This window comes from Drosophila grimshawi, unplaced genomic scaffold, assembly GCF_018153295.1.
Source record: "Drosophila grimshawi isolate 15287-2541.00 unplaced genomic scaffold, ASM1815329v1 contig_1377, whole genome shotgun sequence".
Classification (NCBI taxonomy): Eukaryota; Metazoa; Arthropoda; class Insecta; order Diptera; family Drosophilidae; genus Drosophila; species Drosophila grimshawi.
The window spans coordinates 8914863-8933749 of NW_025062900.1; the positions used below are offsets into that span (position 1 = coordinate 8914863).

Below are 18887 nucleotides of genomic sequence, written 5' to 3' on the forward strand. Positions count from 1 at the left end.
TCCGAAAGTTCGTTAAGACCAAACTCATACATTTATGTAAGCTTATCCCATGCTCTTACCTACTTTGGACAGGATATATCAGTAAAGTTGCAAAACAGTAAAAACTAAATAAGGAAAAAAAAACTTTCCCGAAAAAAAAACCGATTTTGCAAATGTCCGTATTTACATTTATTTTATTGCCTAACATAAATTGCGGCAAACAGAGAATAGCAATATTGTCAATTCGACAACGATGCAATGTCCAACAGTGGCAACAGCAACTGTTGCCATCACAGTACAACAGAAACAAGCGAAAACACAAAGCGACAGCAGCAGTCGACAGTGTGGCAAGCCGCCAGGAACAGCAACAGGAACTGCAAGAGGAACAGGAACAGCAGGAGCCGCAGTTGTTGCCCAAGCCCTGGGTGAGCTCATGGCTGATGCTGTCGTTGTTCCTCTGACTCCCGACCCCTCAATCAGCGCGTGCTCTTTCGCTTTATGCTCCAAAGTGCACCACAGGGGTTCAATGTCCTTGTGCAAATTGGTCTGAGTTTATTGCCAATGGCTGTTTGCAACAGACGTTGTTCGGCCACCAACTGCTCCAAGCCGTCTCTTTGTCTCTTGCCCTCTCTATCTCTCTCTCTCTCTCTCTCTCTCTGTCTCTCTGCCTCTCTGTCGCTCCAGCTGAATGGGATGCGTTCTGGAGCAATAAAACTGCACTTTGAGGCTGCTCAAAGTTTGCTTAAGATTTCAATTTGTTGCTGGAAGCTGCCGCCGCATTGTGTGCAACAATTTGCAATAGTAAAATTGCCCCAGCGTGGCAACTTTGCCTCCTAATGATAAATGTTTTCTAAATGCCACAGACGGCAATCGAGTCGTTTTGCTTTGCGCCATTTTTATAGTTCATATATCCAACAATGTTATCAATGTCTTGAGTTCTTTAAACAACGCGTGCGACTCTCCAGCACGGTAATTTCCAATAAATTGGAATATTTTCATTATAAAAACAGAATTATAAATTGTTGAAATAAAGTCTTCCATAAGCTATTAATTTGCACTACAATTTATAAACTTCACCTGATATACAAACGCTTAACTTAAATCTTAAATATTCTGTATTTCGAGTGTTTTTTATCCAAATCCGAATCCACCGCCACCGAGGCCAGTATTAATACCAATTGATTGACCGCCACTATGGCCGCCTGCAAGACCTCCAAATCCAGTACCTCCAATACCTAAACCAATTCCAGGTCCGCTGACTCCATAGCCACCGCTAGCTGATCCTCCAGCAGTTGACAATTGACCAGTACCAAATCCAGGGACGTGGCCATTGGAATTGTAGCTAGCGCCGCCTCCATGAGGCGAAGAACCAGTTGTGATGCTAGCACTACCGCCTCCTAGACCCACGCCCAGACTTCCAGCACCACCTCCATGGTTCCCGCCAGCTGATACTGAAGCTACTCCAGCGCCAGCTGATCCACTACCACCTCCGTGGCCAGTGTTTAAATGGACACCGCCAGCTGATCCTGTAGCAATTGAATCTTTCACCGTCTTTTCCAAAATTCCAACCGCTCCATGGCTACCGCCAGATGATACTGAAGCAACACCAGAGCCAGTTGATCCATGGCCAGTGCTATGGCCACTGACTCCATGACTGCCACCAGATAATAGTGAAGCAGCTCCGGAGCCAGTTGATCCATGGCCAGTGCTATGGCCACTAACTCTATGACTGCCACCAGATAATAGTGAAGCAGCTCCAGAGCCAGTTGATCCTTGGCCAGTGCTATGGCCACTGACTCCATGACTGCCACCAGATGATACTGAAGCAACTCCAGCGCCAGCTGACCCATGGCTAGCTGATCCATGGCCAGTAGTATGGTCACTGACTCCATGACTGCCACCTGATGATACTGAAGCAATTCCAGCGCCAATTGATCCATGGCTAGCTGATCCATGGCCAGTGGTATGGCCACTGACTCCATGACTGCCACCAGATGATACTGAAGCACCACCAACGCCAGCTGATCCATGGCTAGCTGATCCATGGCCAGTAGTATGGCCACTGGCTCCATGACTGCCACCAGATGATACTGAAGCAACTCCAGCGCCAGCTGACCCATGGCTAGCTGATCCATGGCCAGTAGTATGGCCACTGGCTCCATGACTGCCACCAGATGATACTGAAGCACCACCAACGCCAGCTGATCCATGGCTAGCTGATCCATGGCCAGTGGTATGGCCACTGGCTCCATGACTGCCACCAGATGATACTGAAGCAACTCCAGCGCCAGCTGATCCATGGCTAGCTGATCCATGGCCAGTAGTATGGCCACTGGCTCCATGACTGCCACCAGATGATACTGAAGCAACTCCAGCGCCAGCTGATCCATGGCTAGCTGATCCATGGCCAGTGGTATGGCCACTGGCTCCATGACTGCCACCAGATGATACTGAAGCAACTCCAGCGCCAGCTGACCCATGGCTAGCTGATCCATGGCCAGTGGTATGGCCACTGACTCCATGACTGCCACCAGAAGATAATGAAGCACCACCAACGCCAGCCGATCCACTGCCACCTCCATGGCCGGTGCTTAAATGGACACCGCCAGCTGATCCTGTACCAATTGAATCTTTCACCGTCTTTTCTAAACTTCCAACCGCTCCATGGCTGCCACCAGATGATACTGAAGCAACTCCAGCGCCAGCTGATCCATGGCTAGCTGATCCATGGCCAGTGGTATGGCCACTGGCTCCATTACTGCCACCAGATGATACTGAAGCAACTCCAGCGCCAGCTGATCCATGGCTAGCTGATCCATGGCCAGTGGTATGGCCACTGGCTCCATGACTGCCACCAGATGATACTGAAGCACCACCAACGCCAGCTGATCCATGGCTAGCTGATCCATGGCCAGTGGTATGGCCACTGGCTCCATAACTGCCACCAGATGATACTGAAGCAACTCCAGCGCCAGCTGATCCATGGCTAGCTGATCCATGGCCAGTGGTATGGCCACTGGCTCCATTACTGCCACCAGATGATACTGAAGCAACTCCAGCGCCAGCTGATCCATGGCTAGCTGATCCATGGCCAGTAGTATGGCCACTGGCTCCATGACTGCCACCAGATGATACTGAAGCAACTCCAGCGCCAGCTGATCCATGGCTAGCTGATCCATGGCCAGTGGTATGGCCACTGGCTCCATGACTGCCACCAGATGATACTGAAGCAACTCCAGCGCCAGCTGATCCATGGCTAGCTGATCCATGGCCAGTGGTATGGCCACTGGCTCCATGACTGCCACCAGATGATACTGAAGCAACTCCAGCGCCAGCTGATCCATGGCTAGCTGATCCATGGCCAGTGGTATGGCCACTGGCTCCATAACTGCCACCAGATGATATTGAAGCAACTCCAGCGCCAGCTGATCCATGGCCAGTGGTATGGCCACTGGCTCCATTACTGCCACCAGATGATACTGAAGCAACTCCAGCGCCAGCTGATCCATGGCTAGCTGATCCATGGCCAGTAGTATGGCCACTGGCTCCATGACTGCCACCAGATGATACTGAAGCAACTCCAGCGCCAGCTGATCCATGGCTAGCTGATCCATGGCCAGTGGTATGGCCACTGGCTCCATGACTGCCACCAGATGATACTGAAGCAACTCCAGCGCCAGCTGACCCATGGCTAGCTGATCCATGGCCAGTGGTATGGCCACTGACTCCATGACTGCCACCAGAAGATAATGAAGCACCACCAACGCCAGCCGATCCACTGCCACCTCCATGGCCGGTGCTTAAATGGACACCGCCAGCTGATCCTGTACCAATTGAATCTTTCACCGTCTTTTCTAAACTTCCAACCGCTCCATGGCTGCCACCAGATGATACTGAAGCAACTCCAGCGCCAGCTGATCCATGGCTAGCTGATCCATGGCCAGTAGTATGGCCACTGGCTCCATGACTGCCACCAGATGATATTGAAGCACCACCAACGCCAGCTGATCCATGGCTAGCTGATCCATGGCCAGTGGTATGGCCACTGGCTCCATAACTGCCACCAGATGATACTGAAGCAACTCCAGCGCCAGCTGATCCATGGCTAGCTGATCCATGGCCAGTGGTATGGCCACTGACTCCATGACTGCCACCAGATGATACTGAAGCACCACCAACGCCAGCTGATCCACTACCACTTCCATGGCCGGTGCTTAAATGGACACCGCCAGCTGATCCTGTAGCAATTGAATCCTTCACCGTCTTTTCCAAAATTCCAACTGTTCCATGGCTACCACCAGATGATAGTGAAGCAACTCCAGCGCCAGCTGATCCATGGCTAGCTGATCCATGGCCAATGCTATGGCCATTGACTCCATGGCTACCGCCAACTGATCCACCATTAATTGACAATTGCCCAGTGCCAAATCCTGGGACACCGGCAACGTAATTACCGCCCCCTAAGTGTGGTGATGAGCCAACTGAGATGCTAGCGCTACCATCACCACCTCCCAGTCCCAGGCCTAGGCTTCCACCACTGTCTCCATGCTTGCCGTTGCCGCCCAGTCCCAATCCTATACCGCCGAAGCCACCGTTTCCACCGCCTATGGTAACCGCGTCATTACTACCAAAAAAGCCAGCGGAGGCTGCCGCAACGCAAACACTTAGCACAATTATTAATCTCATCGGATCTTTAGACTAGAAGTAAATGAGTGTGCTAACTAGAGATTTTTCGGCTTTTATAAGATGGCTCTAACAAAAATAAAAAGTCCCCTAAACCAAACCAGAAATCAGAATGAATATAAAACATAACTAGAAAACAAAATACAATCAAAATAAAGAGGGAACTGAGGCTACAATTAATAATTCAAATTAAACACAAGCAATTTATGCAAACTGTTGTTTAAATATGCTTGAGCATTGGTTATCTTAAAGGCATTATACTCATAATTAATATGTGATTTAGTCATTAGTTTAATAATGATTATGTAACTTAAACTTCAGTGTTGGACAATATGTCAGAACTATTAATAAAGTTCTTAAACATAAAGTGCGTAGCTAAATTAATTATTATGAAGGGCAAACTGTTCAAGTATTAAATGTTAGTAACACACTTTGTTTTAGATGCAGTAAACAAATCGAATTAATTTAAATTGAAACTGCGGTCACTGCTAATATATTGTATTTAATGGAAAATATTTACAGCCAAATTCAAATAATTTATACTAGTAATATTATCACATTACCAGCCAAGGCAACCACCATGCCATATGAGAGGCCCATGTACCCAAATGCCAACTAAATACCGTGTTAATTATGTAAACTCAACAACAGGAATTAGAAATCGGTGCTTTTGATTCCTCGCTTACATACATACGTAAATGTATATTTCATTTGCGTATATTGTTATTGGCTTTTTCTGACTCTCTCTGAATTGCCCGGCTAGTTGGCAACGGCGCAAACTTTTCAATTATGCGGCGCTCGGCTAATGAACAAAGCAGCCTCAAATGACATATGCGATATGCGATAAATTTTGAATTATTTAATTTTAATTAAAATTCTGATATTGCTTGCACACATTCTAAAAATAAACGCATACTTTTAGGCAGCTCAAAATAATAATAAATTCTTTGCATGCGAATTTGTTGTTGCATTAAAGAAGCAGCAACGCTGAAAATCAATTAAACTCATTGAAATCTACTGAATTTCATCATTTGTCGTGTGTAACTAACTATTATTTATTTTCAAAGTATTCGTAAGCCATAATATAAGTGTATTTCTCAATACAAAGTTTTGAATGATTTTATTTAAAAATTATTTTTTTATTCATTTATTTTATTGTTTTTTAAATCTACAGCCACTTACACAAAAGAATACTTTAGCTTAATGAGGAAGCTTTCCACACGGACTACACGGGACAATAGAATATAAATTATTATTATTATTTATTAATATAATTAGCTAATAGAAAAATTAGACACGCGCTGGTAAATGACTTAAGTCAAATTAAAAAAAAAAGAAGAAGAATGCAGTCAAAATTGTTGCTTAGACTCAACGAAATGTAAAATTAATTGTTGGAGAATCATCACTTTTAATTCTGCGATTTAGCACTGCAATTAAATGTGCTAACCCCTAATACAAAAATAGATACATATACCCCATATTATCTGCATTTAATAAAAAAGCAACCATGATCTGATCTATAAATATAACGTGTACATCTATAAAGGCGCCGTTGCCTCTCTCAATTTAATAAATACACTTACACGACTTTATATTACCATAAGTACTTACGATTTTTACATATCCAATAAGGCGTTTCATAAATTAAATGACCCCTGTCATCGAATGCGCTTAACCCAACTAATTATATATAAACGCTAATGAATGTTTGTTTAGTAAAAAAATTTATTGGATAGATCAATATCGCCTGGGAAATACTCTTTCGCTGTTTAGTTGGTACAAATTGGGAAGCTTACGACTTAAAATTAACGGCCATAGCTGCCTGCAGAGGAAGAGGCTGACGCGGAAGCTGAGGAGCTGGCACCACCTTTGCCATAGCCACCACCACCGCCATGACCTCCAATGCCAATGCCTCCGCCATGTTTCCTACCACCACCGTAGCCACCGCCTCCATGCTTGCCGCCGAGCCCGATACCGCCTCCAGGGCCTCCAATTCCGAAACCACCACCGTGGCCGCCACCAATGTTACCTCCGCCATGTCCTGCAGTTGCACTTGAGCTCGCTGAGGCGTCTGCACTGCCTCCTCCAATACCGCCACCAAGTCCATGTCCGCCGCCCCCACCGCCTAAATGACCACCGCCGAGTCCAATGCCAGCATGGCCACCACCAATTGGTCCTCCGCCGAAGCCACCACCTCCATGGCCGCCGCCACCACCTCCATGACCACCTCCAGCTGATCCTCCAGCAAAACCACCGGCTCCATGGCCACCTCCAGCTGATCCTCCAGCAAAACCACCGGCTCCATGGCCGCCGCCAGCTGATCCTCCAGCGTAACCACCTCCAAGTGATCCACCACCTCCATGGCCACCGCCTCCATGGCCACCGCCAGCTGATCCTCCAGCAAAACCACCGCCTCCATGGCCACCGCCTCCAAGGCCACCGCCTCCATGACCACCGCCAGCTGATCCCCCAGCAAAACCACCGGCTCCATGGCCACCTCCAGCTGATCCTCCAGCAAAACCACCGGCTCCATGGCCGCCGCCAGCTGATCCTCCAGCGTAACCACCTCCAAGTGATCCACCACCTCCATGGCCACCGCCTCCATGGCCACCGCCAGCTGATCCTCCAGCAAAACCACCGCCTCCATGGCCACCACCTCCATGACCACCGCCTCCAAGACCACCGCCAGCTGATCCTCCAGCAAAACCACCGCCTCCAAGGCCACCGCCTCCAAGGCCACCGCCTCCATGGCCACCGCCAGCTGATCCTCCAGCAAAACCACCGCCTCCATGGCCACCACCTCCATGGCCACCACCTCCATGGCCACCGCCTCCAAGACCACCGCCTCCAAGGCCGCCGCCTCCATGGCCACCGCCTCCAAATCCAGGGCCACCTCCACCGTAGCTACCGCCGCCTCCGGTCGCCGAAGAACCAGCTGAACTGCTAGCGCTGCCGCCACCGCCACCGGCACCACCTCCTAGACCCAGGCCCAGGCCTAGGCCTCCATGCTTGCCGCCGCCACCGCCAATGCCGATGCCGCCTAGTCCCAATCCTAGGCCGCCGCCCAATCCACCGCCGCCCAATCCACCGCCGCCCAATTTACCGCCTGCATCGGCGCTTGAGCTGGCCGAAGCGGATGCCGCGGCCGAGGAACCGGCACCACTGCCACCACCATAGCCAGCGGAGGCTAACGCAACGCAAATACTTAGCACAATTAACAATCTCATCGGATCTTTTGACTGGAACCAACTGAGTGTGCTGGCTAGAGATCGCTCAGCTTTTATAAGATGCCGAAGTGCGATGCGAAAAAATACAAATTACAATAAATTGCAAAAAAAAAAATAAAAATTAAAAGAACTTTAAACTAAAAACAAAAAACAAAACCAAACAAAATGAATAAAAAAAAATGTAACTAGAAAACAAAATACAATCAAGACAAACTGGGAACCGGGGCTACAACTAATAAGCAAATACAAAACTCTAGTCACGTTCTGAAAACCGGGATCGATGCCGGGTCAGTCGGAGCAATACTTTGATAATTAACCCATGGAAAGAAGAGAGAAGAGAACTACAATAATGGCCAGATCGGGCAATAAGCAATAAGGCATTTATCATCATTTAAATATTATACATTGTCTACAATTCTGGCTAATTATACTCTAACCAACAAATTTGAATACAAATAAATACAAACAATACAAATAAAATGCAAACCAGATCCCAACTTTGAGAGAACATATATTAATGGGTTTTCCTAATAACAAATGGAGTCATTAAAAAAATTTAGCAATCGAGTTATTATTTGGGAAGTACTCGAAATATATGTTCAATTATAACAATACAAAGCAACAAAACTAATAATTATACATCTTAGGAATAGAAAAGTAAATACATATAAATATTTTGTTCGTCGCTATTTTTATGGATTATAAATCAAACCAGAACCAGAACTTTCAGAACATTAATATATATAAAAAATATAAATATATATCTAAGTATTTCTTGGTTCTGATTTCATCATTTACTTCAAAAAAGAAATGGAAATAAAGAAGTGAAATTCCCAAAAAAAAAATCAACACACTTATGTATTCAATTGAAATTCTGGTACGCTCAGAGCATTCAAGATTCGTTGATTACTTTTGCTTTGTTTTTTTTTTTTCTCACATAACGTGTTTATACAAATCAACGATTCGACATCATTTAGATCGGAAATAGCAGCGCTGATTGTATTTGTCTTCACGTTACGAGACTAGAATTTTAATTTAGCAGTACTTAGTACTTAAAAATACTTGATGATTATGAAACTAAGTGACCCCATAACGTATTCCACTCTATTAGAACAGATTAAAAAGCGATTAAAATTAATACTGAAATTCGAGGTAACATATGTGTTTTATATAGTATTTCAACAATCTTAACACTTTTAATCTTGTCGACTAAATCAGCTTTCAGTTTGATTTTAAATGCGTTTTTAGCTCAAGTACGAATGTTGTCATTTATGATTAGACGACAATGCATTTTCCATTTACCCGGCACCCGGCTTCTTAGCCAACTTCATAATATAAATATATATATATATATATATATATAAATATATAAATAAATATATATATATATATATATATATTTATAAAACAACAAAAATGCCATCACTACGTTTTGTATATATTGTTTATTATACTAGTCTTGTGCATTGAGTTTATTCTAATGGAAAAAAAACTTTTTTCCATTCTGAACTTAATGCTTGGTTCATTTCGGGTGTAGTATTTTTAGTGCTCATGAAAACACAGTTATCACACGCCATGTACACAGCTTTTCACTTAGTTGGTTGGCCGGGTAAACTGAAATGCAAATGTCAGGACCTGGTAGCCTGAAAGCATAAGCAGCTCAAGGAAGTCAGTCACAAAACAACAACCACAATGCCAGCAGACACAACAATAACAACCACAATAGCAACAGCAAAAGCAGCAGCTGCTGAGAAAATAGCAAGTGCATAAGAAAATAGAAATTTTCCTCAAAGAAATCTGCTTAGAAATGCATGTAGTTGTTGTTGCCAGTTGCTGCTGCTGCTGCTGGTGGTGTTTAAGAAAATCTGCTACAGTTTCTGGGCCAAGTCATTGTTAGCCTCAAAATAGAAACAACGTCTCGACTTCCGTTTCCGGTCGAAGAAAAACACGGCTGCTACATATTTAAAATCGCACAGCTTTATGCAAATATCTATTCCATTTTTAAAGCAAAAAATAAATAAAAGGCAGACAAATAAATAAATATTAACTATTAAGCTAGACAATATATACTACATGCGTCCTATCACTCGACCTCGTATCCGTAGACCTCCTTTGCCCTCGCCATCGGCATCCTTTGCCTGTGGCTGCTTGCCCAGCACTTGGAGCATGCGATTGTAGAGCAGCTTTCGCACATCGACAGCCCAAAGGAAGTCCATGTGATTGAAATCTTTGAGCGGCACCAGATACTTGCCAATCACATTGCCCAAGTCATCGCACATGGACTCCACATCATGTGGATGACACAGCAGATCGTTGGTCGAGTAATAAACAAAGGTCGGCACAGTCACCAGACTCAGATTATATCGTGGCGGCACATGCTCCCTGTATAGCAACATATTCTTGTTCGAACTATAGCTATAGGGTGCAAATCTGCCACTCTTGATTATCTGGATAAAGTGCTTGACCTGCTTGGCCGCAACGCCGGCGGGATAGTGGCCCAAAACAACGGGAAACATTTTCTACAAATGAAATCATTTTCAGTTTTTTCTTACAAAATTTGGATGAGTTTTAAATTGGGCATACCCTGTTGAACTCATTCCAATTGCGACCCACAATGCCAAAGACAGCCTCAATGCAGAGTCGCTCAGTCTCTTCGGTCATGCGGCACAGAAAACGAAATTCCCCGTTAAACATTTCAGTTATCGAACTTCCAACCAGAGTCTAGAATTAAAAAAAAAAAAAATGAATTTTTAATTATGGGAGAGAAAAGTTGGTTATTAAATTATCAAGACAATCATTTTAAATTACTATAACAACCTCTCACAACTGACAATAGTTTTTCCCATTTAAATTAAACTTCAATTATTCTAAGTTTAGATTATGCTTCTCACCAATAAACATATTTTTAACAGTTTTGAACAGTTTTAAAGGTTTCTCTTACTCACATTAAAGTACAAACTGATGGCACGTATATAGGGATGATCTTCGGTTTCCTTGGCATAGACAGCTGGTGCCATGGCCTGCATGGAGATGAGCTTCTCGTTGTAAGCCGGTCGCATTGAGCACATCACAAAGAACGCCGTACAGCCTTGGGAATGACCACCATAGTGGAGTTTCTTGTAGCCGGTGGTCTTGAGCACATGATCGATCATAGCTGGCAGATCATACATGCCAATTTCGTGCCAACTGAAATCCCAGAACTTGGATTCATCCGGATCAAGCGATGTGTGATTTCTCGAGTAGCGATTGCCCCGAGCATTACCAAGCCAGACGTCATAGTTGTGGTCAGCCAGCAAATAGGCTGCACAAAGAGAAGATGAAATTATGCCATGGTAATCACTTGACCGACTTGGCTACACATTAATCACACAGACACTCACCCAGACTCACATTCGGGCCCATGACAACGAAGCCCGCTGAGCTATCAACGAGTCCGTGCTGGAGCAGAAAGGGTTGGGCGCCCTTTTTACGAATGCGATGCATTGTTAGAATGTAGCCATCGTCTGTGGTCACATGATGCACTTCCGCTTGGTAGCCATATTTGGCAATTAATTTATCCTGTTGATGAAATTTATAAATGGTTGCAGTTGATGATGGAAACTCATGGATTGCCATTTGGATCATTTATCTCCGTACCACTGATAGGTTGGAGTCCTGCTTGATGTTTTTGCGTTGCAGCTTTTCCTCGAGCGTCTCATCTTCGATGCTCTCCTCCTCCTCCTCCTCCTCCTCTTCCTCCTCCTCCTCATCATCCTCGCCGCCAATGAGCTGTGCCTGCGTCCTGCTGATGAGCAGACACAAAACCAATGCTAATAGCAAACGACATTGCATTATTATTTAATTGCAAGTTGCGCTTTAATTAAATCGATGCAATGCAAAGTGAAATTCGGTTTTATTTTCGTTTATTTGATATTATTGTTGTGTTTGTTGGACTCTTCACTTGTTGGTCAACTCGAACGCTGCACGTCGCGGCCTCAACTGAAACTGAAACCAAAACCCGGCGACGCATTTCGAACTTCCGCGCTTACAAAGAATGCCGAAAACTTTCGATCAGCAACAGCGACAGCAACAACAATCATTTTAACAATATGCGTAGTGACGTGTTTTTGTTTATGTTTCGCGTGGAGTTACTTCTTGTATCCGCCTCGACTATACTCTGTACCTAATAAGGTTGTCGCGCTAGATAAGGATATATTTAATATTGTAAAACTTAGCTTTCAATTTTCAAATGTTTCAAAATAACTCATATAAAGAGTATGCTTTTGTTCAACTTAAGGTATCAGCTCAATTATACTCAATTATACACCTAAAAAGTGTGTTACGATAACAAAAGACATTTTAAACATTTTTACTGAACAGCTTATGATAAGAATATAGTTAAAATACTTTCAATTTTTAGTATATAATCACACATAATATAAAAATATATATATATCTATTTATATTTACATATTTTAATGCATTTTCCTTTATACATAGCTGGCCATCAATTGGTAAATGTATTAAAATAAAAGTAGTAGAGGGTATCTTTTAGTCACACACTCGAACTTATCTTTTTTTCGCTTGCTATATTTTGGGACAGGTAATAAAATTGACAGAGAGAGAAAGGCTGATTAAAACAAGGTAAAAAGAGAGACAAATTTGGATGCGTAGGGCATTGCTATCAATAAAGAATTACATGTGAAATTGAAGAACAGGTGTGTGTTTTTCAATTGAAGCTGTGCTAGATCTTATGTAGGTCAAATTGCACTGATTAGCTTTGTTATTTGGTAATTTTCTTGCCGTTAGTACCAGCACAAAAATTGTGTCAAGTTTTCCTTTCGAAATAATAAAAAATATGTAAAATATGTATAAAACTTTAGTTGTATCAACTTCACTTCACAAAATCAATGAATTTTAATTTTTGCATACAACAAATTCCAAGAAATATATGTCAAAACATATTTAAATATTTAGTATTCAAAATCCACATCTGATAATTTTATTTACATATCTATTTATCGTCCACAGAATCAGAGAGCATTCAAAATTTTCCTCACAAAATTTATTCGGGAACCAAAATCAATCCGTTTTTCTTAAGAAGAAATATTCAGTGCTTATAACCATGAATGTGCTGATCACTATTGCAAAAAGAAGGTATATAAATGTATGAGAATACTTTATTCAGTACAACACCTATACAAATAGATTATTTTGTGTCATATTTACCAAATCATGCCCAACAATATTTAAAATTAAAAGATACACAGTCATTTGAAGAAGTACTTCTAAAAGTACGGTGAAGTCAATCGAATTTTGTTAAATTGTTAGAGCGAGCAGCGACAAACAATCATATTTCCATTTGAATTTTTGTTTACTCATGCTTTTGGCCAACTTTCAAGCGAAATGGCTTAATAACCTTTTTGGCTAAGCTATCGTTACCACAGTTGTTGTTAGCGCTGCCGTGTCATCTATTGTGGGTCACATACTTAGGCGACAACCAAAAGCAAAGACAACAAAACCACACGAAAAAGAAACAAATAGCATTTTTGTCGTTTGCCTCTTGAGTGGGCAATCAAAAGAAAGTAAAAGTGTTCAACCCAAATGGCAATTTGTCACATTTTGTTTTGTTGTATTTTTTTAGTGTTTCGTTTTTTTTTTTTTTCTCTTTGATTTTTTATGTCTTGGACAACGGCCAACCGATTACATAATTGCCATTTGGCTATTTGGCCGGTTGCCGTGACAAAATAAAACACATTTCGTTTGGCTCGCGCTTTTAATGAGCTTCAAGTGGCGCCTTTTATGACAGACAATTACTTAGCACCACCACTCAAAGACTTATTCAATTATGTAGGGTAATTTGCCGTCGAGAAACTTTTCCATTAGCTCGATCAGTTTATCGTTAACAAGAGTTTTGACCTCGCCAGATATGAGAAAATCAAAATGATTAAATTTAGCTGATGAAATTCGTCGCACACTGCGCACGGAGTTCAACATTTTGGCATAGATAGCATGGACGCCCTCGGGCGTGGCAATTGCATCCGTTTGCCCAAAATACAGTATGATGGGCACACTGATCCCACTGAGATTATAGTTGATGGCCTCCACGCTGTGATATATCTGCATATTCTCAATGGGTCCATAGTCGTACGAGATGAAATCACCCGATTTCCAAATCTGTTGCAGATGGCGCAGCTCCCGCGTGGAGCCTCCCTGCAGAAGATAATCATAGTTGAAGATCTCAAGTAACTAGAACGAATAGCTTATTAGTTGTTAATTGGATTTGTATTTAATACAAATTTACCTTTTTATTGCTTTGAGCACTGCCTGCTAAATGTTTGGTATAATATTCACAGCTTTCGCGCTTTTTGTTACACATTTTACGCAGCTCGCCAGGTGGAAACATTTCAAAGTGTTTGGCCTTGTGGCGTTTCTGTTAGAAATTAATTTTGAAAAGTATACGAAGATATTCGAATTAAATATAATTATTAATAATTGTACTAAAATAAGCAGATTATCTTTAAGGTCGATTTTCAGGTAAACATTTCTAAAGATCTGTGAATATGTTTTGCGAACTTTTATAATCATAGAATTTATTTATATAAAATTTCTAAAGCCCCCATAAAATCTTTGAGTGTAATTTAAATAGAGTGATTGTATTCGTTAATACTTTCTCTTATTTAATTACTTTGCGCTTTTACAAAAACAAATTCATTATTTAATTCGTTCGCTCAAAAATGCTATTCAGAATGCTCTCTGGGCTGGGCCCATCTGATTCAGCTCTCGATCAACGCTAATCACATTCGAAGTGCGCTCTGTGGGGGGTTATCAGCTATTTTTGAACCTCGTCGTGATTAGAGCTGCTCTTCTATACATTGTCACCAGGTCTGCTCAGAGGCTCTCCCTCATGATGTCAGGCGATGTCACGAGGCTTATCATCAGCTGGTAGTCGGAAATGGTCCATTTGCTAGTTGCTCTTTAGTCTAGCAATGATGTTCAAGCTAAGCAGCCGCCTGCAATCGCATAATCGTACACTGTCATTTGGCTGGCAGAGATTACGGCACGCCTCCTCCTCCAGCTCGGGCGGAGAAGGTGAGCGGACAGCACTCTATGACTTCCATGTGCGTAAGAGCGGCAAAATTGTGAACTTTGGCGGATATGCGCTGCCCGTGCAGTATGCGGATCAGAGCATCATTGCCTCCCACAATTACACACGTCGAGTGGGTTCCATATTCGATGTGTCGCACATGCTGCAAACTTATGTGCGTGGAAGCGATGCGGCTGCCTGTCTCGAATCCATATCCACAGCTGACATTCTCGGCATGCTGCCCGGTGCCGGCAGCCTGACAGTTTTCACCAATGAGCAAGGCGGCATTTTGGATGATCTGATTGTGAACAAAGTCAGCGACAAGGAGCTCTATGTGGTCTCCAATGCAGCCATGAAACAACAGGATGCTGACATCATGAGTTCCGCTGTGGTGAGTAAATTAGTAGAGTCAAGGGAAATTTCATTGTGCTCCTCCTCTTATTGTAGAGTTGGCAACAATTGTGGCAGTAAATCGAGTCCGTCTCTCATTTTCTGTGTAAGCTTGCAACTCAGTATATTCAGGGAAATCCAACTTTCCACATCCATAACTTCCACAACATTTAAGCGATCTTCCCAAACAAAGCAATGAAATTCTCCTACAAATTATATCCCAATTTGTTGAATGTTGATTTTATAAATAACAATCATATTTAATCTGCAGTCCTTCTTCAAATCGCAAGGCAAGGATGTCTCTATTGAATTCTTAAGCCCCGTCGATCAATCCTTGATTGCGGTGCAAGGGCCACAGGTGGCCCAGGAATTGGCCAAACTGCTGTCACAGCCAAAATCATTAGATCAACTCTATTTCATGCGTTCCGGCATCTTCGAGCTGGCCGGCATTAAAAATGTGCGCATTACGCGCTGCGGTTATACGGGCGAAGATGGCTTTGAAATCTCCGTGCCCTCCACAAAGGTGGAGTCTTTGACTGAGGCACTTCTCGCTGCTGGGCAACTGAAGCTGGCTGGCCTCGGCGCGAGAGACTCACTTCGTCTGGAGGCTGGGTTGTGTCTTTATGGCAGCGACATTGATGCAAAGACAACGCCCGTGGAGGCAGCACTTGCATGGCTGGTGGCCAAGCGTCGCCGCAGCACCGGCGACTTCCCAGGTGCTCAGCTGATTCTCCAGCAATTGAAGGAGGGCGTTCAGCGTCGCCGCATTGGACTACAGATGCTGGGCGCCAAGCCGCCACCTGCACGTGCCGGCGTTACCATCTACAGTGGTGGCAAGCAGGTGGGTCAGCTGACAAGTGGTTGCCCCAGTCCCACCACTGGACGCAACATAGCCATGGGCTACGTCGCCGAGCAGCTGAAGGCGCCCGGCACCCAACTGGAGCTAAAAGTGCGCGACAAATTCTACGAGGCCGAAGTGACGAAAATGCCCTTCGTGAAAGCTAACTACTACACTAAACCCAAGCAATAAAATAAGTTGGAAAAGTTAAATCCGAATTAAATTGTTTGTCTTTAAGTTTAATAATGTAATTTGATTGTGAGAAGGCGACAATTTAACAATCTTCGCTGCACATTTGAGAAATGACGGAATTACTTGTAAGACTGCAAGTAAGGGAAAATCGGAGTATAGATTCATTTCTTTCCTTTTAATGAATAGAGTGTGCAGAACAGATTTGTATGCATAACTATTAACATTTCTACCTTGTGCAACTTTATAATAATTACTTAATATCGAATAACTTTGTAATATGTATAAATATTTGTATATTTGATTTTTGCTAAAGTTTAGTGTATTTGCCCGTGCTCAAATTAACTACACATAGCCAGCAATTAACCTCTAATCGAAAATTGAAATTACCTTGACAAACTTCATTATGGCTCGCACCAGTTTGGCATCGAAGCTCACCTGTCGGTGTAGCCGGGCCAGTGGCGCCAACGCTTGCATGAGCTGAATGTGCTGATTGAAACGTGGATGCAGTGCGCAGAGTACGAGAAACGCATTAAACGCCTAAAGTAAGGTATGAATCAACATCAGTTTGTGGCAACATTGTTTGTGACAGTGACCCATTCCAAGGATTTCCTTTCTACTCACCTGCGAATGTCCAATTAGCAGAAGTTGATGCGCTTGCTGCAACTGTGCCGCCGCATCTGCCCCAGCATCTTCCCCGGCATCTGACCCAGCATCTGCTCCAGCATCGGCCCCACCATCTGCCCCAGCATCGGTCCCAGCAGCTGCCCCATTATCGGCCCCAGCATCTGCCCCTGCATCGGTCCCAGCATCTGCCCCGGCATCTGCTCCAGCATCGGCCCCACCATCTGCCCCGGCATCTGCTCCAGCATCGGCCCCACCATCTGCCTCACCGTCTGCCCCACCATCTGCCCCAGCATCTGCTCCAGCATCGGCCCCACCATCTACCCCAGCATCGGCCTCAGCATCTGCCCCAGCATCGGCCTCAGCATCGGTCCCTGCATCTGCCCCAGCAGCAGCCCCAGCATCTGCCTCTGCACCGCGCTCTTCGTCATCCACGTGCTGCGCCTCGCAGTTTCGTCAGCTCCACAATGTGGTCAATTATGGCGGCCAAATCGTATGCGCCATGCTCGTGAAAACTATAGCGCCAAAACTCCGGCATGACATCAGTCAGCTCGAGGTGATGTCTGCCATAGGGAGACGAGCCGCGCAAATTTGCAAGCCACACATCGTAGTTGCGCAAATGGAGCTAGAAGCCTTTATCAAAACACAGTAAGTAAAATCGTGTACTATGATATGGACAAAAATTAATTAAAGAATATAAAAAACAATCAATCAATATTGAAACTATCGTTAAATGGAATTGGAAATATAACATTTTATTGAAAAAACTAACTTTGTCTTCAACTAATATAACGTGAAATTGAATCATAACTCGAATTTTGGACAGTGCACACATTAAGACAATGGGTTCTAATGCTTACCTAAACTTTTGCTAGGCCCCAGGCATAGCCAGCCCAATGAGGAGCCCAGCAGACCATGCACTAGCAGCACGGGACGTGCCCCAACCCGGGGCAGTCGCTGCAACTGCAGTTGATAGCCATCAGCGCTGGTTACATTGTGCACCTCGTGGCTGTAGTTGAGATGTTGTAGCCAATCCATCTGCAAGCAGACAAGGCTCAGCCCAATCTCCACTTGATCCCCAACCCATCATCCATCAGCTTACCGTCGTCCATTTGTAACGCTGCTCCGACTGGGCACCGGTCAGGCTAATGACAATGACCATGGCCCCGATGATGCAGCGCGTCGACCTGCCAAATTCACACATTTCACCAAGCCGACTACTGGGCTTTGTTTTTACACTAGCAAACACTATTGTCATATGCGCAGCCTAATTGCCCACCAGTTGATAATCTTTTCGCTTTGCTGCCGCACACACAGTCTAACAAAGTTCACGAAATCAACATCAACATAACTCCAGACAGTAAGTGTATAAATGCAACAAATTTACACAATTTGTGAACATTTTTCATTTTGAATTGTTATTATAATTTGTGCCACCTAATTTTACATAATTTGATTTGTAATTTTGACTTAAAATTACATTTAAAATTTATATTTAATAAATCCATTTTTAAAATCTATGGATTGTTATTAGGCCTCATTCAATAAATAAAATAAAATAAAATTATTACCGAGTTTAAGCTGACAAATCATATTTTCTATATTTTCAACAATGTTTCTTCTATATTAATACTTTAAGCTTGCACTTTTCCCCAAAACACTGTGCTATTTTACCAAGATTTAGTCTAAATCAAAATACCCACCGCACAGTGTAATTGTTTAATTTGATATTCCGCTTTTGACTTCGCTTTAAAGCGTTGGCATTTAAACTGCTGCACTGCTAACTCTGTTCATCTACACTTCTCTGAACCGCACTTCATAAATTCGCAATTTACATACTCTGCTCTCAATGAAACATAGTTTAATTAGCAGTATACGCTTGTCTGTTAAT

General features: G+C 43.5%; 4 protein-coding genes across 12 annotated transcripts; 1 reads left to right on the forward strand and 3 right to left on the reverse strand.

Annotated features, from left to right (window-relative positions):
- Positions 1–6367: 6367 nt before the first annotated feature.
- LOC6561600 (glycine-rich cell wall structural protein) lies at positions 6368–7913 on the reverse strand. Of its 9 annotated transcripts, none has more exons than XM_032735979.2 (2): positions 7463–7902; positions 6368–7375 (listed from the first exon to the last, which is right to left on the reverse strand). In XM_032735979.2, the coding sequence occupies exons 1-2, from the start codon at positions 7887–7889 to the stop codon at positions 6468–6470; spliced, it is 1335 nt and encodes a 444-aa protein (XP_032591870.2). In that variant the 5' UTR covers positions 7890–7902; the 3' UTR covers positions 6368–6467. The 9 variants fall into 9 exon arrangements, with proteins under 9 accessions (XP_032591870.2, XP_043070398.1, XP_043070396.1 ...); XM_043214463.1 differs by having other exon boundaries at positions 6368–7261; positions 7421–7902; XM_043214461.1 differs by having other exon boundaries at positions 6368–7303; positions 7421–7902.
- Positions 7914–9958: 2045 nt separating this feature from the next.
- Positions 9959–11720, reverse strand: LOC6561599 (lipase 1). Its single transcript, XM_001988683.1, has 5 exons — positions 11526–11720; positions 11270–11447; positions 10835–11190; positions 10473–10610; positions 9959–10408 (listed from the first exon to the last, which is right to left on the reverse strand). The coding sequence occupies exons 1-5, from the start codon at positions 11718–11720 to the stop codon at positions 9959–9961; spliced, it is 1317 nt and encodes a 438-aa protein (XP_001988719.1).
- A 1821-nt stretch (positions 11721–13541) lies between these two features.
- LOC6562223 (lipase 1) lies at positions 13542–18236 on the reverse strand. Its single transcript, XM_032736502.1, is given in 7 exon segments — positions 13542–14117; positions 14173–14301; positions 16763–16912; positions 16997–17064; positions 17432–17629; positions 17857–18034; positions 18099–18236. Coding segments are annotated over 7 exon segments (1236 nt in total). The 5' UTR covers positions 18201–18236; the 3' UTR covers positions 13542–13706.
- LOC6561598 (aminomethyltransferase, mitochondrial) lies at positions 14778–16401 on the forward strand. The gene is made up of 2 exons (XM_001988682.3): positions 14778–15346; positions 15617–16401. The coding sequence occupies exons 1-2, from the start codon at positions 14858–14860 to the stop codon at positions 16373–16375; spliced, it is 1248 nt and encodes a 415-aa protein (XP_001988718.1). The 5' UTR covers positions 14778–14857; the 3' UTR covers positions 16376–16401.
- Positions 18237–18887: the final 651 nt, after the last annotated feature.

Coding starts and splice junctions, on each gene's coding strand:
- LOC6561599 (XM_001988683.1), bottom strand. CDS start 11,720: ATGCAATGTCGTTTGCTATTAGCATTGGTTTTGTGTCTGCTCATCAGC. Junction 11,448..11,525: donor AGGACTCCAACCTATCAGTG/GTACGGAGATAA, acceptor TTTCATCAACAG/GATAAATTAATTGCCAAATA. Junction 11,191..11,269: donor GGGCCCGAATGTGAGTCTGG/GTGAGTGTCTGT, acceptor CTCTTTGTGCAG/CCTATTTGCTGGCTGACCAC.
- LOC6561598 (XM_001988682.3), top strand. CDS start 14,858: ATGATGTTCAAGCTAAGCAGCCGCCTGCAATCGCATAATCGTACACTG. Junction 15,347..15,616: donor ACATCATGAGTTCCGCTGTG/GTGAGTAAATTA, acceptor TTTAATCTGCAG/TCCTTCTTCAAATCGCAAGG.
- LOC6561600 (XM_043214458.1), bottom strand. CDS start 7,889: ATGAGATTGTTAATTGTGCTAAGTATTTGCGTTGCGTTAGCCTCCGCT.